This window comes from Colius striatus, chromosome 17, assembly GCF_028858725.1.
Source record: "Colius striatus isolate bColStr4 chromosome 17, bColStr4.1.hap1, whole genome shotgun sequence".
In the NCBI taxonomy this organism is placed as follows: Eukaryota; Metazoa; Chordata; class Aves; order Coliiformes; family Coliidae; genus Colius; species Colius striatus.
Genome location: NC_084775.1, coordinates 5338547 through 5365970, shown reverse-complemented (window position 1 = coordinate 5365970; position 27424 = coordinate 5338547). Strand labels below are relative to the sequence as shown.

Genomic DNA, 27424 nt, shown 5'->3' with positions numbered 1-27424 from the left:
TTCATCATCTGGGATAAGCATGAAAATAGCAGAGAAAAAAGAATCCCACCTCCATCAAAATAAGGAACAGTAATGAAGTGAAATGAAACATGTCAGTTTCATCACTGACTTTTTTCCTCTCAAGATTGGGGGCAGAAAACAGGAATGCAAATGAGAACTAAATGAAAATTGACAAAGCTACCTTAGGCACATGGGACAACTGATGAGTTTCAAATTTAAGACTGATGAAATAAATCAGTTGCTGTTTCCAAGGGGGTTTAGATCTCTTGGTACCAAAGACCTAAAAATGACTGGCTTTCCTCAAAGCATTGCTATTTTAGAACCAAAGGCTTAAGTAACTCCTCACATCTTGCCATTCAGGGTCTTGTTTCCATCCCACTTACATAGACACCACTGAAAATATTTTGCATTTGCGTCTTTTGTCACCTGTTATTTAAATTTCAGGCACAGGCTCCAAGGTTTCTCAAGCCACTCTCTCCTCCACCTATTCCCTAATATCCCATTGGAGGGGGAAAAAAAGTCATCTCTCTTAGCTCTCCATGAAGTAATAGAAACCCAAACAGTTCTTTACATGGACTGAGTCACTAAACCAAAATCAGATTTTTACAGAAAAGCAGGAGGAATCTAAACAACCAGCACAGACTCAACTGGAAAGAAACAGGTACTTAAAGTATTACAATGTCTTTTGGCATCCCAAGAGTTTGGGTTAAAATGTTAAAGCTGTTTCTCACATTCAACACAGCATTAGAGTGGTGGAACTCTTTTAACTGGATGAAAAGTGAAGTTTTGGTGACGATAGCTTTGCAATAATCACAGAAAAATGGAAACATTCATTCCTTTGCTTTCCAAGAGCTTCCAAATACATTTGATTTTTAGTCTTAGACTTGGACAAACTAAAGCTGGCAACAGCAGAGCTCAGCTACCCATTCAGATTTTCTTCAGCTTCTGTGGAACGAGAACCCAAAATGGTATTTGGATTTTTCTTTTTTTTCTGAAAGAGAAAGAACCTCAGTTATTCACAGGCCTCACTGCAATTTCTTCCACTTTTAGGCTTTATTTGTTCCCCAGAAATGTACAAAAAAATTGCAAACAATGAAGAAATCTGTCATTAAATCACTTTGTCTCTCTACAACGTTGCAGACGAAGCACAAGATCTAAAAAAGACCATTTGTTTTATTAGCATTCACGCCAGGAAAAAGCCTCTCTTGAAACATTTCACTGAGTGTGATGTCAAAAAAGCCACTGGAAGCTGGTTCACTGATCTGGCTTCCAGTCCATTTGAACATCAAATGGCTGGGGGAGGAGAGAATCTTTTTTTTATTTTGCACTTAATAAACATCACAAGCCATTTCTCAAGGCAATGAAAAATAATGCTTAATATGAGTCAACAGCCAACTACAATTTAACTCTCAATAAAAGTCTGGTTTTGGCAGGAGGTCCACTTTTCTTTAAAAAAAAAAAAATCACTGTAACTGTGAGTTAAAACAGTTTCTTAAATTTACTTTAACCACTGTTCATAATGAGGATTAAATCTTTCCATACCTGTAGCAAAGCCATTTCTGCTCACTGTGGGCTGGAATTCTTCACAAGACGGATGTCAGACAGGCAAATAGCAGCCAGAAAAGCCAATTTTCTCTTAGAATTTAAGCAAGACCTTGTCCATCTCTTTGAGTAACTTGTCTCTATTTTTTCAACCGGTGGCAGGAAATCTTCGTTCCTGCAGCTGCTGTCTCTGCTCTCCATCTCCACGCGCCTCATTCTCGCCACAACACATTTTGAGCATCCTTCTAGGATTAAAAAATGTCCTGCTTCCCTGAGTGCACAACAAGGCACTGCATTTTTATCACTTCCAGCCTTGTAAAACAGCACAGGCCATTGCAGAACAGTCTGCTTGAAAAACCAGGTTACAGCATTCATGTACTTACTTAGAGGAGACAGATCTACTTACGGTGATCAATGAAGGCAAGATCCACTTTCATTCTATTAAAACAAACTAAGATGAAGCAGCCTTGTAACAAAACACCTTTAGTGTAGTAGTTAAATTTGAGCAGAGAGGGCTACAAGCCCACACTCAGGACTGTCAAAAGCAGAAATTACAGTCCAAAGGTTGATCCAGGGGCACTGGGGAAAGCAGTGGGCAAGGAATTCTGACTGAGGAAGCTGTACAAACCTCATCCGTCCTTCCTGGGGATCCAGCATCAGCATGAAAGAGGGAAGTTTGAGATCAAGGGCTGACAACTTCAATGCTGAAGCACTGCCCTGAATCAGGATCAGTTGACATAACCCATCTCCCCAGTCAATACAAGACTATTCCTTCCTACCCTGACTGCTCACTGTCCTCACTCTTTGTTAGCTTGTTTTCTTCCACTACAACTAGAAGACAAGTCTCTCCCTACAACACAATTGTGATAACTGTAACCTTCTCAGCACAACTGTGTCCACAAGGGGTTACAGAAGAGGGAAATAGTGGAACAGCCCCACAGGCATTCACATGCAGAAGACTCTCCAAATTCTGATCAGTGTGTGAACTAGAAACGTGTGTCCCACCCCATCACACCCCTACCACCCTCCCTACTCCCTACAATATCAGACCACAGCTGATGAACAGACAGGCTTTGGCAGCTATTCTCCCCACTTCTGCCAAGGAACAGGGATGGTGAGCAGACGTTGATCCAGATTAAGATGCAGGCTTGAAGATACACAAAGAAGCTTACACAATGTGCACCTATAGAACATCTGGCTCTAAGACAGTTGCTGCACTTCCACACTTCTACCAATACCTTTAAAGTTACTCCAAAATAGATTAACGTCACAGCAGCAAAAACAGATCACCTGCTGTTAGCAGGCTGGCAAGATAGCTCCCCAAAATTGAACCAAAGTTTCCAGCTATTTCCACAAACATATATATACACACACACAGATAAAATGCTATAGGTAGGAAATAAATCCTGCTATTTACTTAGCACTTTTTATTACAAGAACTAAGATGTTCGTTTTAAGGCTCAGTGACAAATCCTGTTTGGTACATCATCACCTTATTAAAAATCTGTCACATGTGCAGAGAATGCTAAGTTATATTAAGTATGCTGTTAACTTGACAAAACACAGCCTGCTGCTTTCCACCTGACTAACGCTGCAGCAGAGATGGCACATTTTCAAGGGGTGGGAAAGAGACACCCTCTCCCTTCCTCACCAAAGCTCCAGATCCAGTTGAAGCTCTAAAAACAGTGAGAATAGTTCAGGTGTCTCAGCCACAAAGGCAACACATCAGAAACTCAGCCATAACACTCCAGATTGACATACATACATCAGTTACTGGGATGTGACTGCCACCCAACCACATTAAGTAACAGAAATGGAAACGGTCATTTAAAATACTCCATTTATCCAGATAGGAAAAGCCAGATTGATGCTGAACAAGACAGCAGCATAAAAGCAAAACCAAAAGATGCTTCAAAGTGACAGATGTTGATAAAGGCAGAAATTACAACTTTTTGTCCAGAAACCCAAAGCAGCACAAAGCTCTTTTGCACAGAAGGCAAGGGTCTGACAACACTGCCAGCACAATGTGTCATTCATGCCAATGCAGTCACACATGGTACTGGTGGTTTCAGCCATCAGCAAAAGACTGGGAATAATAAAGGAACACTAGAGTTGGATCTTTAAACCTCTTGGAAGGGAATATATCATCACTTGAGCATTTTCATTTGTGCTATTGGAGGGCAAGTGTAGAAACCCAGTGTTCTCTCCAGTAATTAAAATACCCTTCAAAGGGAAACCTTTGCATAACATTTTAGGGAGTGAAGGTTTCAGCTATATTGCTGAAAGCATGTCAATGCTGGTTTCTACTCTGGGCCAGGCTTCTTTGGAAGATACAATAGATCAGTATCTCCTGTTAGCAGTTTTCCAGCATGACTTGTTCCTCTAAGCATCAGGAAAGAAAGTGGAATTTACCTTTCATCTCTCTATATGTAGGAGTGGTTACACTCACACAGTTCACACAGCCTCACTATCTGCAAAGCCCAGTTAATGAATCCTTTGGTTTATACTCATCTACCTTTCTCAAAAACAACTTCAGGAAACACATATACTCTTTGCTTGTTCATTGAAGGGGTTTTTTTAATGTAAAGGGAAATGGAAGCTCTGTTTAACCATATGTGACTGCTTAACTACATTAAAATCAACTGAATTTTCAGCAGTTTCTAAGATGTTCACTCTTTCCTTCAAAAAGCCTCAGTGCTCATCCAAAGAGTTCATCCAAAAAAGCTGACATCGTATATCAGGTATTACAGATGCATCTCTCAGCTGCAGCTGAAAGCTGGCAAGATTAATCTTCTTGTGCACAACAGCCTGAGCCTTGCAGGAAAGGAAAACCCCAAAAGAACGAAGAACCTCAGGTGTTGACAAGCAAAGCTTCTTCCACTGGTCTGATCCAAAACATAACTGTTAGCTGTTTTCAACATGAAAGAGTCCCATCTATGCATCATGAAACAACGGTGAAAAAAAAAACTATGATGCCAAGTCTTCTTAAATAGTCACCCAAAAGATAAAGAAAGCGTACAGAAGCTTGATGCAAAATCCAGAAACAGTCCAGGGCAGTACTTGGGTACCACTAAAGATTTAAGGACTACTGGGGATTATGTGGCCAGCCACAAACTGTTTTGTAAGAGGTGATGGCAGTGTTCTCTGCTGCTAAGACAAGTGAACAGTGCCATTCCCCACTAGAGGTTTGTCTATCTGTTTAAAAACAAATAAGACCAAGGAAGAGTAGAGAGTCATGCAGCTGATCGGCGACGGATCACAAAAACACCTCGCTGCAGTTGTCCCAGATAGATTCTCATCTTTGTGCTGTCACTGGTTTTCCTCACCCAGATCTGCATGAAAGCAAAATAAAAAAAAGGAGACAGAAGGGGGATACATTGGGGAGTAAAAGGGAAAACCCACAGTGAGCAATGAGCAACTCTTATTGCCCGATTAGGTACTCGTATTGCCAGATTAGAACATTCCCACTACTCAGGGTGCACAGATGATTTAGCTCTATTCCTTCTCCCTCCCCACATTAGGCATTTGCAACCTGAGTAGAAAATGAAATAAGGTTTCTAACTTTACCACCTTAACTTCCAGCTCAAAGTAGTCATCAAGAAAAATGATTCTGTCCAAGCATCAACAGAAAAGCAAGTTTCCTCGCAACAGAGCTCTGGCATTAAGCCTTACCTAATCAAGAATAAGTCTCTCTAGATCCACAGATCATAAAATTATCCATCCTGGGATTTGCCCAGACAAGTAACTATTAGTCAAATGAAAAGCTTATCCTGATTTTGTTCAGTGAAGCATTACACTGTATCTGAAGATAAAAGGGCCTCTTTTTTCAACACCTGCACAGAAGTGATATCACTTGCAGGTATACAGGATGCTTCAAAAGAGAAATTGCTGCCATAGAACAATTCAGGAAGCTTAGATCCAAATACCTGTACATCAGGTAAGATACTCCCAACAGTTTGAGTATTAATGTTCCATGTTAACAGTAACAACTTTAATCCACTCAGAAATACTCAAGTAGCAGTGTGATAAGGAACGTGTTAAAAATACTTTATCTAAATAGCCAAGCATTGAACACAACAACTGTTACTGCAAGGGAAACAGTTGTGATACAAAGCATATCCCATATGCAACTCGTTTTGTTGAAAAGAAAATATTTTCCCTAAGCTGTCAAAACAAATTAAAGTTAGTTTATTGGCTGATTGAAGAGAAGTGCATTCAAGTCTATCATTTCTTTCCTGGAAGTGTCTGGAATTTGCAAGCAAAGAATCAACTGCTCCCTTTGCCCAACTGGTGCACTTCTCAAGCACAAAGCCTATTTTGCAGCAAAGATTCACATCAATCTTAGGCATGCACCTCTCTTTACCTGCTTCTCTAAGCCTTAATCATTAGCCACCAGGAATTTGTCTCAAACAAATGACTTGCTTGCCCTGTCTCCCAAGCAGGTGATAAATATGCCAGCTTGCTTCAGGCATGTGCTCAGATTAGCAGGAAGAATTTTCTTCCCTTACAACAACTAAATTTGGTGACAAAATTTTCTTCTGGATTCCCAATGGGATTTTTGTTAATTTTGCACTAAAGATATGTTCTTGAAATAATAGAAATGCAACTTCTGAATGTAATGTCAATGTGATGCAACACGGCAGTTCTCGTTCTTCCAGCCTGACAAACTACTTGGGAAATGTAGGATCGTTCTTTAGAAACAGAGCAAGTCTCTCCCCATCTCAAGAAGATACCTCTCAACTCGGTTTTGTCTTCAATTCAGCTGTTTTAGACAACAGACAACTACATCTTATCTGCAAGAAATACTGATTTTCTCTTAGTCCTCGCTAGAGAGCTGCCTACCAGCCAACACTGACCCACGGCTTTCCCCACCCCAATGAAAAACAAAGCAGCCTACTACCTCGTTGGCACCCACAGAACTGATCACACAGCTGATCTTTGTGTTCTCTTTAGACTCCAGGTAAATGGCCTGGCTCTTGTGGTACCTGCAGAAAGAAAGAAACCACATCAAAACACGTACATGAAACTATTAGCTGTCCAAACACTGAAAAAAGAAACAGTAGTAAGATTGATAAAGGATTCTACCAGCATTTGGAGAGAATAAATATGAAGCCTGTCTTTCCACACTATTTCCCCCATCTTTATAATGTAGTAGGTTGTCTGATTCTATACACACACACTTTGCATTTAAATGATACTTTGAAATGCATGAAGCTCTCAATTCACATTCAATTCTATACAGGGAATAGTGAAAACAGATTTCACATCTGAAAGACAGAGGCAGAGCACCAAGCCACAATAGAGTAGAACAGTGATGGCAGGAAGCCCATGCTTCTGTTTCAAGAGTTACTCAAAACAGCCTTTCACATTTCAGACACAAGATGGATTTGAGAAGGTAATTTCATATTATGCCTAATAAAATATGACAGAGTAAACCTTAAATGCTCAAAAGGTATTCACATTCCCCAACACAGAATTACTAGTGCACCAACAAGCAAACAAGTGACCTGCACTCAATCAATGCAGTCTGTGTATTGTTTAAACAGAGACCTCCATTTTCTAATATGGTTTAGTGAAAATACCTGCAGTGGCAAGTGATGGGTAGCTGGCTCTGTAAGCAGCTGCATATACCTGCTGTAAGAAGGCTGTGGCTAAGCACATCCATTTCCCCCCACCCTTAGAATCTATTTTAGTCATGCTAGATATTTCTCTTAGTGAATTTTGTACAAAGAGGATGAACTTCAAAATTCCTAACCCTGAATTGCTTGGTTTTATGGTCTTGCCTTCTCCAGAGCCCATGTTTCTGGTAAGCACTGCAAAGTGTGCTAGACAAAACTCCCCAGTTTGTTTATTCTGCTGAGGAGAGTTCCCTAGGCAGAATTAATTACACTGAAACAGACTCTTTGTAAGTAAATAATCTTAACCAAGAAAGTAAAATGCTTTACAGTGATAAAAGCATAACTGTATTTCCATCTTTAGCCTAATCATGCTGTGTTTCATATTTAACTGGTCAATCCAAGTTGCAGAACCATTGCACAGAGATTTCTTCAGATGCAGCTCCCTGCAGTCTGATTGGCTGACTGCCATTTGTACAAATGCATACATTTGCATAATCTTTACAGTTATTTCTACAATAACCATACTGCAAATATGGAAGTCTTCCAATAGCTTATTCCACAGTCTCTTCCCACTGGCTCACATGCTCAGCATTTTCACACAGTTTGCCAGGATAGTGTCAGCTTTTAGCTTTCCAAATGTACTAATTACAATGGGCTGGATGAGGTAACAAAGAATCCTGCAACCTTTAGACACTTGTGCCCAACCCCTCTTCTTTATTCCTCATTTTGACTGAAAGGATGTCAGGGGGTTCCAGGGCAATGCAATAGCAGCAATGATCTCTGAGCCAAAAATCTCAGTTTACTGAGCCCAGATGATCATTAACTGGTATATAAAGGACACAGTTTAAGCTACTACAAACCAGACCTCCCCAAGGCAACAACTCAGTGTCCTGCCACACTGTGACTGCTTAAGCAGAACGGATGATCTTGATACAATCAGTGCCCAAACTTCCACGTGCAGAAGACACCACTACAAATGGCAGTTGTCAAGTGACCTCTGTGCCTGCACAGATAATGAAATAATGCTTCCACTCTTGTTTTTTTCCCCAATTTTTGATTACCAGTGAGTTCCAAAGCTAATGGCACACGTGAAGCTGGCTTCAGCCCCTGGATTTCACATCACAAGCTACCATCCATCAGTAAATCTGTGTTAACTGTGCACAGTGAAGGCAAGGCAACAAGTCAGCTCAATGCTTTTTCAGTGAAGAGTTGTCTCAGCTGTCTCACGCTCCTTGCACGAAGGGAGGCAGGGCAGCTGAAGGCCCAGTAGCCTGGTACATCTCAGTTACATGTTCATGTCTCAGCCTTTTTCCAAATTCAGATACCCATAGGGGAATAGAGGGGTAGAGCTGAGCAAAATGCTTCAGATGAAAAATGCAATGGCATTTAAGTTGGCTTTCAAGAGAAGGAAAGTGCCAAACAAAAACTGCTTCTGCAGCAGGTAAAATACACCACAATGCTGACAAGTGAGGCAAGCAGAAATAGCTCTACTTTCTGCTACAAAACATTTTGCTGAAAGGCCAAGATTTTTCAACTGCATCTCCCTTAGATTGAAAGAAATCCCCCTGCATTATTGTATGCAGAGATAAAAGCAAAAAGATGGTTGTTTTACAGTGAACTGTAGTTTAGGATGTGATGGGGGGGGAATGGTGAAAATTGAGGATAACAAAAAGTTTAACTCCACATCCATTTGAAACTCCCTACACAAAGCCTCCACTCTAGAGATGTGTGTGTGAAATGTCCCTGAGGGACCTTAGGGGGTCCATTACTAGCCTTAAACATCCAGTATTTTGAGATAATGGTCCTTCCTGGCTGCCATCAGGAAACAGAAAGCAGTCACTTCTGAGCTGTCAGGTTTTTTATTTCTGGTGCATGTCAGCAGCTGCAGCCTTAATATACCCTCAAACAATTACCCTCCCACTGGCAGAGTTACTTCATTATTTTAAAATAACAGTTACTCTGCACAAGCGCTTTTACTATCAATCAAAAAATCTAAGCAGGATTATTACAGCCAAAACCATAAAATACTTGCCTTAAAACAGCATAAGAACAAGACAGGGAGGAAAGGCAACAGCTGGAATTCCTGACAGGGAGACCCTCATGACAATTTAATTCAGCAACACGGAAATATCTGTTAGTGTTATGTGTCCAAACTAGATACCTTTCAGAAGGAGCTGGTGCTTTTGAGAGACTCATCTGAGCTCACCAAAGCTCTCTGTTTTAGATTTGGTGGGAGCTTGGGAGCTTTACTGACAGAACACTTCAGGTGGCTTTTTATTAATTTATGCAACACTTCTCAGTATTCCAATGCTTAAAAACTCTGAAGAACAGTTTATTCATCCAAATATATCCCAGAGGACAGTCATTTACACAAGAAAAAGTTATGAAAGAAATAAAAGTCACTTCATGACTTTGTGATGATCAGTTCATGGCTGCTTCATGCTTCACAGCAGTTTAAGGTCCAGGCAGCATCTTTTATCAGAGCTGTATACACTAAAGCCTCAATGAACCTTTGCTGTCAAATGACTAGCAGAAAGAAAAACTAGCCAACTGTACAAGGTGGCTGTTGTGTAGAAAACAAGCTTCACACCTACCATTTTCCATGATAAAATTCCAACCTCACCACTTGCTATTTGGAGCCACAAGAACATTCAAATAGGCTACAAAGAAGCATATGGCTTGCAAATTGCTTTCTGGTCAAGGAGTACTGGATTGCCCCCTTGATCATCTAGTTTTGCAGGTCTCATGGATTAAGTTTAAGACCTACTAAGATTTCTCTGCAGAATTTATGTTTTCTTTGCATTTTGTAAGGCTTGCACAGCTACACACACATAAAACTTTACAGAGCTAAATCCAATCAGCAGTTCCGAAGCTGCTTCTCCCATGTGGGTTTGATCTTTAAAGGTTATTTGGATTTATTAGAAACATTTTTCATTCTGCTCATCTGGTGCACAACATTTCTTCTGCCATCTTGTGGAACGATGGGATAGTGTTTTCCAAAGCTGACTGCTGGGACTGCCAACCTTGGACCTGCAGCCACGGACTATCTGTATCCCTCCTACCTGAGCAGCTTCTCAGCTCCATCACACAGCATCTGCTGGTGACTCACCTAATGTTAGGTTTGACAAAAACGTTTCCCAAGTATCACAGTGCACACCCCTGACTCCATGGGAAAGATTTAAGTCTCCCTTTATTCCACTCAGTAGTTAGTCCAGACGGTCTATGAGGTCTAAAGACTCCATTATCACTTCTGATTTCTTTTATCAAAGCAATTTCTCTCTGCAGTCTTTGTCTCCCCACAACACAGCGCTCAGATTGATTAAACCAGAAATCTACCAGGACTCACCATCTCTTATCATAGTAGAGTTTTCCATCCTCTATCCGGGCTTCAAACCGCTGTGCTGGAGACTCTGCTGGTGTGGCTGGGAGGTGCTCGGGAGAGGAGGGGGAGGCTGAGAACAGGAGAGGTTAAGGACCAGCATGTATCCACCACGCAGTAATCTGACTGCAGAACAGCACTTACTAAGGTCATAGTGAGCAGAACTACTAAGCAAAGAAAGCTACAAACTCAGATTGCCATCAGAAAACATGTTCTCTGCCTTCTCAGTCTCTGCCTTTAATGCGCAAATAACATTCACTGAAACAGAACATTGATCTGAGAAGCCTTCAATAGGTGATAAACAACATGCCCTTGATCTTGTTTTAATTCTGATCTGTTGTAAAGTAGCTAAATAGGGTGAGAATGACTTGGGCAAGTTAGTACCACTCTGTCTTGCAATAAAGTGTGCAGACACATCTAGAGAGCTGAAGGCATAAAGTCATAAGCTCTCAATCCCTCCATCTACCTGACAAGCAGGCAAGCTCTCCAGATGTATTTGAATATAATGGAAAGAACTCTTTACATGTTTAGATTGTCCCCTTCTCAAATATTTCAGCTACCAAAGATGCATGTACTGCCCTTCCCATCTCTGACAAACTTGAGAACCAATGAACAGCCTTCACACAGCATCCATTTGCCACAGCAGCTACACAAAGAACAGCAATTACACAGTCAAAACAATTATACAGTCAAATGACACAGTCAGCAATTTTACAGTCAAACAGCCTACAATATAATTCTCTGCTCAAAACAGCAAGAGTGTGAACAAGTTCCAACGTAACTGTTAACTCACCTGGTCTCTTGGGTGATTTAAGCTACATGGAAAGAGAGCAAAGAAGCGTTAGAGATCTGACACGAGCTGTAGAAGTCTGCAGTCATAATTGCAGGCAGTCTTACTTTCCATGCTCTAAATGCTGCTTTTTTTTTTAAATGCACCGTTAAGTGGTGTAATGCATAATGAGAACAGCAGGCTAGAAACAGCCAAGGGTGTAGATTACCAGATAACATCCAGATAATCCACTAAAACAAGTCAAAACCAAACCCATCTGACACACTGTATTTTTTGAACATGACTCAACATTTCTCAGGGTACATGAAACACATGAGATGAAATCAGAGACACCTCAACAGTTGGCACAAAAAACCTGCTCCTCAAATGCCTTAATGAGCAGCCTCCATTATAAGAAACTTGATAAGCCTTGAAGTGTTTAGCAAGAAAGTAACAGGTTAATCATATCTAGAATAACTATAAACAGACACCCAGCATCCTACACAGCTTGGTGCAGTACTGTGACAGTGGGGAGAAAAAAAATACCCTAAAAACCCCATGTCACACTAAGGCCTAAACCAAAGACAGCCTGTGATCTCACTGAGAAAACACATTCACATCTGTTCAGCCATGCAGAGCATGAATCTCCTTAAGATAGCTCATCACTTAGTTCAGACAAAAGGTAACGTTTTTAGATGACAGTCAATTTAATTAGGTTAATTAAACCTATTAAAATAAAAGGGAGGAGATACCATCTTGCTAAATCTTTTATTGTGTTACTTCAGAAAGCCTACTGGGATGAAACAGTCCCACATCTCAAAAAAGAACATAAAATAGAGAGCTCTGCTCTCTTCAGGGGAAATCATTAGCCTCTCTTTAATAAAACAAAGACATACAAATCAAGCAATAATCCCTACCTTATTCAGTGTTCTCAGGTCCTCCATTATTTGCTCATCAGTCAACAAATAATTTAGCTGAGGTATCCAGAATTAAGGTTCCCATAAGCTCATGACAAGCAAGGCTAGAAACTTAAAGCTCAATGACACTTCACTTGAGTGAAGGTAAGCCAAAAGGCTTCTGTAAAGTTGCACAAGATTTTAATGTCATACTTCAGCTGTTTTTTCTCATAGGAATTAATACAAGCCCATCACTACAAAGCCTTATATTTAGCAGCAAACTGAGTGCAAAATCATTTTAACATATTCAGACATAACTGCCAATGAAAAACCTTTAGCACATTGACTTTTGTTTCATGGATGCATTGAGCACCAGTATTTTTAGTGGTTCTCAGTTGCATTTCTGTAGAGAAAAATCTGGTAGCTGAAACACAACAAACTCATTTCAGGTTTTGTACAATGAAGTCAAATCTCACCCAAACCTAGGAGAAGAAACTCATCATGTTGCAACTCTGTGAGCAGGAGTAGAGAGGCAGGGAGAGGAGGGGAAAAACTGAGCAGGGGTAAAGAGGCAGGGAGAAGAGGGGAAAAATCCCACAAAAAAGAATAAAAAAGACTCAGAAAATAAAGCCAGAGGCACAAAACACATCCTTGAGTGGATGAGGATACATAACAGCCTACCATTCACCCGAAAACAAAGACAAGATTTCAGAGCACATATATTAGTGTATTACAGCTTAATTAGAACTCCATTGTCATTCCCTGCACTTTACAGCCACATCTCCCTACTTCCCTTTTCTACCGCCCCTCTCTCATATCCACACAAGAGCAGCCTGAGTACAGAGAAGCAAAACAATAGCCAGACAAAGCAGTGGAACCTCCCTCCAGCTTCAATCTAGTGTTTTGTCTTCAAAACAGCTGTTAAGCATTCAAATTATTACACTAAAGTTTACAATTGCCAGGCTGCATTTTACAGCTTTTGGTTCTGATGGACTTGAACCTACTCACCAGTGAGAGGAGTCAGTTTCATGCTGTGGCTGCCCTATCATGCTCAATTAGTAGGTCATGGTCACTATGAAACTAATTTGTTTTGGATGAGAAAGGGGCACTAATAAATAGGGGTGTTGGTTTTTTCCCTTGGAAGAGTAAACAAACTCTCCAACCAGAAAGAGGTTAATCAAAACTGGAGATGCTTGCAACCATCCCGTATGAACTCTAGAAGTTCAAGGTTTGATATTGCCTTCAGAAAATGTGAGTCTCTCAGAAGATAAGGGTTTTTTTAATCTGATTTAAGCCATACAAGTTTGGAATCCAATAATGTGCCTCTGCAAAGCAACTATCATTGCCTTCCTTTCCAGGTGAACTTGATATATAAAGAGAAAAAAGTGCCTATCATCTCAGAGGAGCTAAAACCACATTTCCAGAAGCCAAAGAACATTTTAGTTCTAAGAAACATGCAAAAAAAAGGCAAAAGAGAAGGATTTCATCTACGTTTTTCTCCCTCTTGTGATACATAAAAACAAGATGGATTTTAATACTTTATTCAAAGACAAGTCTAGCACTCCTTGATTTTGCTCTGCATCTCTCTGGATCAGAGATCTGAAGCCTTTATCAGAAAAGGAAAAACCACTTTGATATGACAAATATGATCTTTCTAGCAAATGTGTTGTCACATCTTGAAATGAGAAAAGCTTTGGTTCATATAAAAAGCCATTTACTGTCTATGGGATCAATTACCTCAGCATTCATATATATATAACATTCTTCTAAAGTTTCTTCTTGGTGAAAAAATTGCCTCAAGAATTTAAACTGTTCTCACTGACAACAAAAAAATCAGCTAACTTATCTCATGACACTGAAGTTTAAGTTAAGAGTACCCAGGAATGTCCAAAAACTGGTTGTCTTACGCTGGTTTATCACATATTACACATGAAAAATTGTTCTTCGGTATTTGCTAGATTAAAATCTGATCTTAGCACCTCATTTCACTTTCCTTCCTGCACAACAAAATGGAAGCAGGGAGCTCGCTGGCTTCAAATACCAATGGCACCCCAGTGACTCTGTAAAAGGATATCAGGGGCAGGTTTCCTCCTCTTGTCTGGGATAGGAACTGGATCATTTGGTCGTCGCCTCAGTTTCCTTGTCATGATAGGCTTCACTTCCATTGAATCTGTAAAGTAACGGAGTTGGAAGGCTGAGAAGACCAGGAATGAAGGAAGGAGCAGCAGCTTTCGACACAAGGCACAAGGAAAATAATCTTTTCTCTTTCATACAGAAAATTGGATTTTTTGGTGATAGCTTCCAGCACGCAAGCTGGAACTGCTGACAGGGAATACAAGTTCTCTTTCATACTAGGTCACTGTTCAATAACAGCATTGTAATGTCATGGTTACAGCTTTCCTTGGCTGCAAATAGCCCACGGGACACTTTGGGGGCATTTGCCAGCTGCTTCAGGTACAGATAACAAGCACAATGATGCTACAAGGATTCAGGGCAAATTTCTTTAATGTGAAGGCTATCTGCTTTTGAATAGATCATTTAAAAGGCAAAGCTCATGGAGTTCTTTGCTAACAGAACTGGGATAGTTAATAGCATGTAAAACACCAGCTACAAATCAATTGTTCTTTCTTGCCATCAAGCTGGAAAAACAGCTTTGTCAAGGGAATACAGATAACTACTGCGTTCAAGAGTGAGACAAGCCCACTGGAGTATCTTAAACACAAACAGCACTTATATTCAGATTATTTAAAAATGTTTCAAATTATGATTAATGAACTTAAGCTAATTAATAACACACAGAGCAGCAGCTGACAGGAAATAAGTTGTAGCATGTGCACTGGAAAAAAAAGTGTGTTTAAATTTGAAACACGAGTCTCATCATCAGGTAATTATCTGAAACTACAGTTTGTCCAAATGTCTACAGGTAGCCTTCTCTGGACTACTTAAACTCTCACAAATCATTCCTTAATTTATGAAGATATCTTCAATTGCCAACCACGAGACCACATCATCTCAGCTCTCTTCCTATGTGCGGGGAATTACTCACTCATCTTTAAGCACACCTGAATCACATCCTAGGTAGCACTTAAGTCTATGAAGCCTCTTTGGCTCCCTCTAGATGATAAAACCTTAAACAGTTATGCATGTTCAAAAGACACCAAATTACTTTTCTCTCTATCTCAAGGGTGAACAAGGATGACCATGCTGCACATCAAGGGAACAAGTACTATAAAAGCCATAAAGAAATTAAGTGGCTCCCACCGAGTGTATGCCAAAGGAAACCTTATCTGCAGGACTCAAAGCTAAATTTGAAAAATCACTGAGCATTAATAGCCCTGCAGACACTAAACCCATAACTTACTGTGTTGAATGTAAGCCATTCTTCCCATTTGTTAAGAGTGATTTACAAGAGCCTCAAAAGAGGAGTCTGAAGCACTTACTCAAGGCAATTTGCAGCCAAGCTGAGGTTTTTCTCCTTCTTAAACATTAGTTTCAAATGAGTTGTCACAGAGCTGTTTTCTATATTGTTTAAAATATGAATAAGGCAGAGAGATCTATTTTCTTCTCTCTTTATCTTAGCATCCTGCATCTTAAAACATGTTTTCAGAAAAACCAATGAGTCTGAGTCTTACACTTACTGCCAAACATTTGAAGAACTTTGGAGATTCATCACAATTTTATACAGGAAGTTTTGCAAAGCTGCTAAAGCACCAACAGATTTCATGTGAAACACAGACCTGCATAAGGCTTCATAGCTAAGAACCACACTACAAAATGCTCCAGAACAGGAGGCAACTCCTGCAACCTGACGACATTGCAACGCTCCCACCGCTCCCAGACAAGTCGATTCATCAGGCTTGCTTTCTCATACATGCTGAACTTCCACAGCTTTTCAAAGCCAGGAAGTCCTCACCAGTTTCTATATTCTTATTTCTCAGCCTCCAGTCCATGTTCACAACAAAATCTGTTACTTCTAAAGAAATCACACTGCACTTCTGCTAGTCTGGAAGAAAGGAGATAAGGAAGGGCTAACACACAGAGAATGGATCTCCTCTCCAGTGACTCACACGCCTTTTCCTAGAGCTGTATTGGATGAAACAGTTCATCTCCTTAGGACACAACACACAACAATGGGGGACCCATTTCCCTGAAGAGGATTTACCCGGTCCCCAAATCAGACTACTGAATACTCCTTTTACTCCCCCCAGTCTCCCTCTAACTCTGCAAATCCAAATCCTCACGTGAACCGCTGTCCCATTGATGGAGAAACTGGATTCCTCAGACTCCTAGAATATTGCTACGCAGATTTCCAAAGATGAGATCTAGTGAGACCTCAATCCATTACTAATGAATATCTACTTACAATATTCATGCTGTGTCTCAATTTAGTAGTAAACAAGACATAGGTAGAGGATAAAACCAGGAAAGTTAGGGCTAAGGCACAGTTTGTAAGATCAGACTAGAGTTCATAATTAAAAGAGATGAGGGAAACAGCATAGTTTAAGCTGTTTCCCTGACCAGATTACCCCTAACAGTTTGTACAAAGCCAAATCGCTCTTGAATGTGCCCAAACACGCTTTAATTCTTGCTTTTGAATTCTAATTAAATTATTAGCTTACATAACTTCTGCAGACACTGTACAAGACAGATATAAAAGGTCTAACTCAGGCCTCAGCAATACAACCAACATTATCTTTCCATTAAGTGAGAGAGTTGCTCTTACAAAGGGAATCAAATTAGACTTCTGTTTCAGTATCACAGCAACACAATTTGTGAAGGAGGCTCATTACCCCTCTACTTAGCTCCACTGTGTCAGTTACTGCAGAGAGCATTGCTAAGGCACCAAGGGTACCAATCGGCCTCATAGAAGAAATCTGTCCATTTAAAGTCCATTTTCCAGAGCCTGGACACAACTGTAGCTCACAAATCTGTTTTTCAATCTATTGTTTACCTTTCCTCAACTTCTTCACTATTTATTACTGGAGAAAAAGAGGTCACAGTTTACAAGTTGGCGCTGCTGGTTGGGTCGGTATTGTGGCACATCTCAAGAGCCTTATTGTCAGATCACAGGAACTAAAGCAGCCCCTTTCCCTGCACGTAAGAAAGACTAAACACTCTGCTGCTCCACTGCCACTATTTTGATTCACCTGTTAGTAATTCAGGTCACTAAACTTTATTATGGACTGTGCTTAAAGACCACCAAATTGTGTTCTACATCTCTTAGCATTTGGAAGACTTTAGAGCCTTCACACTAACTGTCTGTATAGACCTGCATTGCTACCTTGGTATCTCTTTTCCTAAGCAGCAGCAGAATAGATAAGACAAATGACAAATGCCTATCTCCGTTTTACCTCCTGTTAATTCCATGGTTAGCTTTTCATTCTCAATCATCTTCTTTTTCTCTTCCAACTCAGCAATCAAATTTTCCTTAAGCTCAATTTTCTTATCTTCAAACTCCTTTGCTGCTGCCTTCTTTTCCTTGACATAATTTTTTTCCACCTGATCGGTCTAAGGCAAAGCAAAAGAACAAAAAGATTAACTAGGGAATTGATTACTCCAGTTAATGACAGCACAACAGCTTCTTTCAACTGCTCTCTTTCAGCTTCTCAATTCAAAACTGCAGCCAATTCTGAAGGCTGTCAATATTCACCATCAACAGAAAACCATCCAGAAATGACTAAGTAACCAGTACAACATTGGCAAAAGGATCAATGATTTAAAAACCCCAACATTTTAATGTTGCATAACGTATTGAGTCTCTAGCAGAGAGCTCTTTAGATTTATAAACTATCATTTATCACCTTAAACAACGTTTTAAACAAGCCAAAGCATAAGTCAGCATAAGACAAACCAAGAGCAAATGTTTCTTTTAAGTTTATTTTAATGACAAAGTCCAGAAGTTACTTGAAGTGATACCAACAGTAGGCTCAGCTACATCTCAAGTGTGACAATACTAGCTAGAGGAAGAAAATGTCTTCAAGCCTTCTGGGAAAATAAGCACAAGTACCAGTTGATGAAACAGGTTTATACCTCTTCCATCCAGTTAATATATATTTTGGTAAATTAAGAGTACTTACTTCCAGCTGGAGGAACAGTTCTGAAACACAAGAAAGACTGGGGTTATTATCTCCAAAGATGCAGAAGATTGCTTCCCTGACATTTTAGGCCATTAGATACTGCAGCCAAGAGAGGCAGTGAACCAAATAGGGTACATGCTCATCCAACATCTACTCTCACTCTGCAGTTTTATGCTGAATATAAAGTAACTATGAAAAAAATCCCACAACAATACGTTGTTAATTGAAGTTTTCAACAGATTGTCAGGCAGATTTGTAAAGCTTAAGACAGCAGTACTCCACACTATTCAGTTTAGCTATTATTCCCAGTAGCACTAAGCAGAGCTGTCCATCTCTCTTCCAATTTAATCACAAGCAATTAATATTAGATGCCAATTTCCCAGACAGAAGCTTGAATCACATAGCTGAGTGTATGGCTGGCAAAAAGGCAGTTTAAACCAACTTTATAAATTCCAGCAACGACTGGCTCAGAAATTGTTCTGCAGCTGTAACAAGATTCATCTACTCAACTCACATGCATCTGATTTCAGCCTGTTTATGCCTGAGAAAACAAGCAAGGAAAGTGTTGTGTATCATAGAAGGTTCAGTTCTGACACGAGGTAGTGATTGGTTCAACTCAGATGAGGTGAATGGATTCCTGGGTGTGAAACAGCCCTGCTACTGATGTCTGTGCAATTCCTAATAACTTGAAGTTTCACAGGATATGTGTGTTTCCTAAAGGACATAATACCCTGACCAAAGTTTTTACTCACAATAGTGTCAAGAGAAGCAAACTAAGGCACCTAATCAGTCCTCAAGTTCACCAGTATATTAAGCTTTGCCAATACCTGAAATGGCACAAACTTCTGTAAAGGTCACAGGCTTCAAATATGTTTTGGAGAAGACTGTTGTAGCAAGACTCTACTACTGTGCCTTTCTTTGAAAATTATTCCAAAAGGTAGATATCTAAAAATGGTAATGGGTCAACAAAAAAAACCCAAACTTTCTGTCTGCAAGGGGCTCTACCAATTAAGCATGGAAGTAACCAAACAGAGGTAGATCTAAACTGTTGCTTTAAAAGCTGTGAATCTTCAGAAAAAAAACACCAACCCATGAAAGACTCAACAAGGGAAGGATAAGCACAAAAGACCACTTTTCCTGCACTACTAGGCAGTTGGGTTTTTTAATCACAAAATTGAAAGTTATCACCATCTGCCCTCGTGTGGAAGAAACTCGTTCCTGCAGTCACTGGTTTCTGCCAGCCAGAAATACAAGTTTACAGTTCAATCTTAATTTTACAAAACCAACCCAATATTGCCAGAATGTAGCTCTAGTGCACAGGAAGTTCATCTCAGAAGACAGATTCCTGCTAACAAGACCTAGTTCAATACAAGTTCCTCAAGCAAGTCCTTTACCATCCCACTTTAAGAAAGAAACAGTTTATACTGTACAAAGGTTGGAATAGATCAGCCATCACACAGCTGCCACTGCCTCTGTCATAGTTCCCAGAGCAATGGCAATGACATTACAGAACTCATCATCCAACTTTTCTAAAGGAAGAACAGCTACATTTCCTATTTCCACAGAAGCGCTTCTATAAAAGGCTCTGCTTCAGTACCCAAGATAAGAACCTACTGGAAAGAGAACACACAAGAGGGAGGGCAAACAAACAGATCTGATTTCCAAGCCATTTCTCTGCAGTAACACAATAAAAGTTACCCAGAAGGGCTGAGCACTAGACATTTGAAACATTAACTTGGGCCTTCACTCCCAAAACACTGTGACACAAAGTAGAGCAGGCCAGATAGTGTCATACAAGAACCTTTTGCTCCATTGAGTTCCTTTTCACCATTATTTTTCTCCACATGTTATAAAACCCACAAATTTAAGTAGTAGGAAGCACTGTAGAAAGAAATTCCACTTACCTGCATTTCGTATCCTTTCTTTGTATTGCTGGTCCAACTTCTTCATTCTTTTCTGATACTCCTGAAGAGTACCTAGTGGAAAGAAACAATTCCAGTGCAAATCCACTACTTCTTTCCAAGTACTAAGTTTTCTCAGAGGCATAAACCACTTGAAACACAGACACATCTGAAATCAGCAAACTACAGTTCTCATTTGCTGATTTGGATACGAACATTCCCTGTTTTTTTCAGAAAGCAGACTATGCCTTTTAAGAAATGCTTCAGCACACGGAGGCTGAACTGCAAAGTGTTTAGAGGGAAAAAAGATGGGAAGTGGCTGACGTTTTTCACTCAGCAGCCTGAGACAACATTCAGTGAAGGACGCTGCTTACAACTGTCAAAACCCTCATCCTTCTGTGGCCATTGAAAAGGGCTGAATTGTTTAGGAAAGTAAAGCTACTCTCCCTTCAAAGCTTACCTTCCTGCAATTGTTGTAATTGCCTCTTAAGAGATGCCAGTTTGTCCTGATACATCCTGCAAAGATAGACAGCATGCAACTTGACTTAGAAAAACAAGCATATTATAGTTCATTTCACCACTTGTTTTAGGTTGCAACGTGTTAAAAAGTTTCCAGAAGTATTTCAGGAAACAAACAACCAACAACTAAAAAGAACATTATTCAAATGAAAGGCTGTAATTCTGACTAAAAAACCCTGCCACCCTTTTGGTTTACAATGCACTCAAACCAATTCTTTTGAGAACAGTGCATGATAAAACAGGACTTCTTCACACTGAAATCTAAAATTACATTTTAAACCTATAGACAGCAAAAAGTGTACGACAGAACCATTCTGCCACTTTGTGAAGTCTTAATATTTGTGTGTTAGTTCCCTGCTTATAAACCAGAAGGTATTTCCTTATGTAGATTCTTGACATTTACAAAACAAAACCACCCCAAGTCTATTCCTGGTGCTATTGCAAACTTGTGTTTCCTTTACCACATATCTGTGGCTGAGTGCAGGCCAAGTCTTCCTGACCTGTACAAAAACAAGTCTCTGCCAGTAAGTGAGAACATAAACTACTACAAATACACCTTAAACATCAAAGGAAACTATTTCAAGTCTCCAGGAAGGTTGTCTTCTTGGACAGGACTAGCATTCTGTTGTTTAAGAGACTTTAACAGGCATCTTGCTCTTTGCTTGGCTTTCTATAAAGCGGATCCTTTATTTCATTTAAAGGATCTGTCTGCAGCAGGATTCATTTGCAGCAAAACTCAGCTGCTCCCTGAAACTCGTACCTATTTCTCTGTCCAAAACAGTAGCAGCATTTAGTTTCTTGAATAGCTATAGAACACAGAAAGTAACTGAGGAGAAAATGAAATACAAGAGTATGGACTCATTAGCTGTTACATTGGGCTAGACATTCAAAAACACTGATCTTGGTCCAAAATCTTGCAGTTTTATGCAGAAGAAAAACCCAAACAACCAGAACATCAGCTTACTTTTGATTAGAATAGGTTACTTACTGTTCTTTCATTTCTACAAAGTCCTCTTCCTCGTGTTTGGCCAGGTCAGTTTCGCTGGCATCCTCAGTGTCTAATGGAGGTAAAGAATGACTTGTTAAAACCAAAGTACCATTAAAAAAAACCCCAAAGTAGTAAAATGTTTAAAAACAAACCCAAAAACCAAACAAAAGCCCGACATCTCAGTCAATTTAACCCCAAATACACAACCAGAGAGGCTTCTGGAGAGGTAAATTCAGCAGTTAAACGAACCACTTCATTTATTTCCTGCAATCACAAGTCAGCCTCTGTAGATCCTCAAGGTAGTTTTGCAATGAAGCTTGGATCAAGTCTAAACAACTTTAACTTATGATAGTCTGGTAATTTCTTCCCAATTTAAGACAACAGGTGTGACCTGCTCTAGGTGGTCCTGCTCTGGCAGGGGGGTTGGACTGGATGATCTTTCGAGGTTCCTTCCAGACCTTGAGATTCTGTGATTAAATGCTCACCCATAAGAAGGTGAGATGGAAACAGCCTAAAGGCTCTGAAAAACATTTCACAGACTTCTTCCTGTTTCACCCATGACATACTACATACGGAAGACAAGGACTGAAACAGCTTCAACTGAGTCTGCATCTTCACCCAAACAACAACACTATAACCAGATGTTCTTAAGGCTGACCACAAAGGTCTCGCTAAAAATAACAAAGTTACTTGCTGTGATGTGAACTTGACTTCTCAGTTATAAGTTGTACAGAAGTATGTCAACACACAGAACAGATAATATAAACTATAAACAAATTAAACCAGTGTGGGACTGTTAGTTCTCTGTTATGCCTTTTCAGGCTTTTATTTATAAGACATGAGTAGCCAAGAATGAATTACCTTGCCTCTCCAAGGAGAGGTCAGTGTCTCCAGGCTGAGGTCTGGTAGGCAGGGTACAAGCAGAAAGCCTAAACTAACACTACATTCCCTACACTTCCTTAAATCAATCCTTTCTCAAATGTTTCTTAGACTATGAACAAAGACTTTAAGCTTACATGTGTTAAGATATTATTCAACACACCAAAGATAAAAGGTTATTCTTCACCTCCCTTACTTGTTATTTTATGGATTCTATACTCCAGGATAAACCCTGGGGTCTACTTCCATTTCTTCCTCTCTACTGCTCTCCTAGTTCTCCTTCCCCTAACATCCTCTTGCATTCCCTTTGTTCCACATTTTCTTCTCTCTTTACTGCCTCCTTCTCCCCCTCCCACCACAGAAATATAACCAAGCTTCACACATTGCATTTCTCCATTACTTTTACTCTGTTGTCCCACCTCCTCAGTGCTCTCTCCCCCCTCACTACCTCTTCCTCACCTCGGAAATCACTTTGATTCCACCTCTCCCAACAGCTTCGCATTTTTCTCCTCTTCCACAAGGAACCCAAGCAACCTACCAGGGCCTTGTTTTCTCCGTATTCTCCTGCTCCTCCAGACTCCTCCTCCACCAAACCCGACCCAAAACATTCCTCCCCAAGTCCTCTTCTCCACCTCTTCAGCGTTCCTGTCCGGAGGGACCCTCTTCTTCAAGCCGCCACGCCGGTGAGAGCCCCAGCGCCGCCACCTCATGAACCCCTGGAGCTCTCACTTCTTCGCCCTGCCCCAGCCTCCCCTCTCAGGGCACCAAAACCCCACTCCGCCCCTCTTCACCCTGCTCCGGCCCAGCCCGCCGCACTACCAACCTTCATCCGAGTCGCGGGCCCGAGCGCTCCGCTCGCCGTCCTCCTCCTCGGCGCTCTCTACCTCCAGCTCCATCTCCTCGTAGTACTCGGGGCCGGGGGGCATGGCGGCGGCGGGTGCCCCGGGCGGCGCGGGGGCGGGCGGCGTGGCAGACACCAACCCGGCCGCGCTCATAGCGACGGGACGCAGCGGCCGCCGCGGGCCCGCGCCTCCGCCCGGCAACGGCGACGGCACCCGCGCTCGCCACTTCCGCTTCCGGGCGGCCGCCTCAGCGCCGGGCGAACGCCGCCAGCGCCCAAAAGTCCTCGGGGGTCGGAGGGTGGCGGGTTCGAGACCCGGCCCCCCAGCGGCGCGAGACAACGCTCGCCCCGGGCTTCCTTGGGCAGGTTTTTGCTCTTCTGGTGCCTTAAACAAAGGCTGAAAGATGGAAAAAAACCGGCCAAGTCTTTTATGGTGGTTTTGCTGTGCTCGCTTGAACAGTTTTGAGACTTTTTGGGTGCATAGGTGGGTAGGAAACAAGCCACGGGGTTTGAACTCTGCAACTGTCACAAGGGGTCTTGGGTGAGACTGTGACTGGGACGTCTGGAGGGGATGCAGATAAGCCAGCAAGAGCAAGATAAGAAACCTGAGAACTCTGCAAACAGAGTGCTGAGCCAAGACAAACACCATATACGTAAGAAGGAACTGAGAGTTCATGGAAAGGACTCAAGAAATCTGCAAGACACCTCATCAACAACCACTAGGAACCACCAGAGACCATCCAAGCTCCCCACAGAAGCCTGCTGGAGAGCCAGGCCACATGCCAAATAACTATGTAAATGTGATAGTTCCAGGAAAGAGTATGCATATGTATGGGAAATTGATGCACATGTAACAGGGTATATAAGCTTTGTTCAACCCAGGAGGTGCACATCAGCTGATGTGATCCAGCACTGTCTTCTAAGACTCCAAAATAGAGTGTCAGAGAGTTTTCCTAGACTGGCTTTTATGGTAACACTTCAAGGGGCTTCTGCAGGGAAAGAGGGCTTGACCTCCAGGGACTCATATTCTCCCCTTTAGCCCCCAGGATGACTCCATCTGCCATGAAACACCCATATTGCAGGACACAGGTACAGAGCGATGAGCTGCAGCACTGGGAAGGGATGTGTCACTGCACTTCACAGTTATAATTCAACTTGAACACAGAAATTACTTTCTTGTTCCTCCATACTCTCAACAAACCACCACCACAGTGCTGTGATCTCACATTTACCAGCTGCTTTATGCCAGTAACGAGCAGCTTTCCTCGAAGCAGCACCACAAATCCCTGAGGAATGCCACATGTCTGTCAGGTACTGGCTGTCCTCCTAACCAGACACTGCTACCAACTCAAGAACAGAAATCTAGATCCTGCAGTGAGTTTCATAGGCAAGAATCATTAAAAACAGCATCTTACTTGGCATGAAAATGCCTTCCACTGGTATTTCATGATCAAAATCTCCTTTAGGCCTTTTCTGAAACTTCAAGTCACACTAGGGAGCCTCACTGCCACAATGAACACTTCTCCTGACAGCTGGAAGGTGCATTCCTTAAATGCACAACCTACTGACTCACTGGGATACTGCAAACATCTCACCAAGGGAAAGGAAATAAAACAGAGCGGGTTTTATCTGAAGGAGGATGAACTCAAAACCACTGCAGAGTGTTTTCAGACCCAGTGAGCTGGGCACTCAGCAGCCAAAAGCAGCACTGGGTCACACTCTTTGTTCCAAAAAGACTTGTCATGACGCAGCATAAGCACTTTGCTTTCCCCAAAGATCTGTTGGCCAGTTTTTGACCTTGCTACACCCGTGCCTGGCACTTTTTTACATAAGTAAACATTACCTTTTACAGGAGATGAGGGAGTCTGAGACACAGCTGAAAGTCAACACTGTCGAGAGCTGTTCCTGGAGCTGAATATCCCATGTGAAGGCATTTGACTCTGTGCATGGAAGATACACCAGAGCAGCTTGCCACCTCTGTCACCAAGGAATGCCAGGTCCTAGGGATTATCAGCATATTGGAAATCAATCTTTTTACCTTACTTGGAGCAGCTGATAGGGCTGCCTGTGGCCACAGGGCCAACAGGACAGGGTGTGGTGCTGGCTTGCTGCATCACCTGAGCTGACTGGCTGCCCACTCAGCACTCATGGGTTTGCTCTCTCCTTGCAGACTTGCACTTGGCTTGAATTGTTCAAATAACTCTCCCAAGGTCATAGAGCTAAAATCAGAGATGGGACAGGGTAAAATCATTTTTCAGAACTAACCAGAGCCCTCCTAAGGCTTATAAAAACTATTCCCTCCCTCTCCTTTTTTTCTTCCCCATTTCCTGTTTGTACCTCTTCCATTCACCCACATATTTAGCTCAGCAGCTCACAGCAGCACAAACTGGGGCTGGCAAGGGGAGAGCAAACTCGTTACAAGTGTGTCTGAACCCAGGCTGACCTTCCAAGGTTAACACCTCCTGCATTACACTCCCTCAGCACTTTCTATTTGTCTGGAGCCTATTAATCCTTTAAAGGCAGTCTGGGTGTCACACATCACACAAGGCAGGTGCCTTTAGTAATGTGAGGGCACACAGGAACTCTTTGAACAGAAGGAGCTCTGTGCAGACAATGAGTAAGAAACTGCATACAGCTGCTGATGCAAAAATTTTTAGCTCGTTCTGTGGTCAAAACTGGAATCTCATTTGCTGTTCCTCCCTCTGTACTAATTCCTCATGTTTAATATTAGCCTCCTGGAGACACCCTCTTCTGTCATCTCTCAGGCATTCAGCGGGAACCCAAGGGAGGAGGTTCAGCTTTAAGGAATGCCATGTTTCCCTTACAAATGCAGAAACTTAACTGTCTACACCCCAAAGAGCTATCAGTGAGAGTTTAAACACTTCTCTGACAAGCTATTGTTCTTGGCTCATGTTTTCATCAAAGCTCTTCTTCTCATCACAACTCATTTGTTGGTTTATATACATTCACTAGGTTTGAAGAAAGATTTCCACCTCCTGCTTTGTCAGCAGCAGCTAATCAGAGTAGCTAACAGAGAAGTCATACTCGTGATGTTTTTCTTTCCATTTGGTGGAAATAAGAAGATAAAAGGTTGTGAAGCTCAGGTTATAAACAGAGATTATGGCAACTCATTTATTGTGTGAATTAGATGACTGTAATGAGAAAACCTGTAATATAGTACCTTGGCCTTTGAAGAACAGAATGCATGCCAACACCCTTAGCCTGGAACACATGGCTTTCAAGTTTCAGTACCTTTAGTTACAAAGGGCTACGTGATGATGGTCCTAGCAGACAACCTAGGAGAGGAACAGCTGTCAGAAAAGAGGTAGCAGAATGAAGTTGCATGAGCTAGAGGCAGAAGACAAAGCTTTACTCCTTCAGGTTTGTTTAGCACAAACATAAGGCACTGTGAGCCTCTGCAGTGATACAGAAGATTCATAGGCTCTAGGGAACCATAAAGTGTGGCAGAAACAACATGAAACCACCTTACCCTGTCTCTGCTCTGAGGTCTTCCTAATCCAGGCTCCTTAACCACTGCCAAAACTCGCTCTTCCCCGTTGAGGCCCCCCCCTTAAGCTCTACCGCTGTCAAGTCAGACCTTCTCTCTTTGTTAGTAAGGGTCTCTTCCTGCTGCGGCCTGCCACAGGACACACAGTCGTTGCCAAGGCTCCTCCAATCCCGACAACAGCCACTGAAAGCCTCAGAGCGGCCTTTTGTCTGGGTCCAACACCGGTCCCTCACACACCTGAGGCAACATCAGGCCAGGACGCCACCATACACACACGCGAGCCTCTATGGGCCCCGACGTCGCCCCCCAGACCCCGCGGAGCCTCCTCTCTCCTCACACCGCCTCTGCCGCTGGGCCTGAGCCGCGGCCCCACTCCCGCCGCTACCGGCGGCCGCCGGCCCGGGCCGCCCCGGAACCTCCGCTCCGCCGGCTCAATCGAGCACCGATGCCTCAGAGACGTGCGATCGACGAGGCAGCGCCGCTCCGCTGCGTGGCCTGAGCCGCCGG

General features: G+C 41.9%; 1 protein-coding gene across 11 annotated transcripts; it reads right to left on the bottom strand.

Annotated features, from left to right (window-relative positions):
• Nucleotides 1-1542: 1542 nt before the first annotated feature.
• On the bottom strand, nt 1543-27380 carry SUDS3 (SDS3 homolog, SIN3A corepressor complex component). 11 transcript variants are annotated; one of them, XM_062010395.1, is made up of 15 exons: nt 26900-27364; nt 26591-26705; nt 25253-25628; nt 23392-23971; nt 21690-21759; nt 20643-20698; nt 20186-20257; nt 18282-18301; nt 17556-17712; nt 14279-14374; nt 12226-12287; nt 11333-11354; nt 10507-10612; nt 6443-6527; nt 1543-4874 (listed from the first exon to the last, which is right to left on the bottom strand). In XM_062010395.1, exons 4-15 carry the CDS (start codon nt 23561-23563, stop codon nt 4776-4778), a joined length of 1017 nt encoding a protein of 338 aa, XP_061866379.1. In that variant the 5' UTR covers nt 23564-23971; nt 25253-25628; nt 26591-26705; nt 26900-27364; the 3' UTR covers nt 1543-4775. The 11 variants fall into 11 exon arrangements, with proteins under 11 accessions (XP_061866379.1, XP_061866380.1, XP_061866378.1 ...); XM_062010396.1 differs by having other exon boundaries at nt 23392-23931; XM_062010394.1 differs by having other exon boundaries at nt 23392-23806.
• Between the last annotated feature and the right edge of the window lie 44 nt (nt 27381-27424).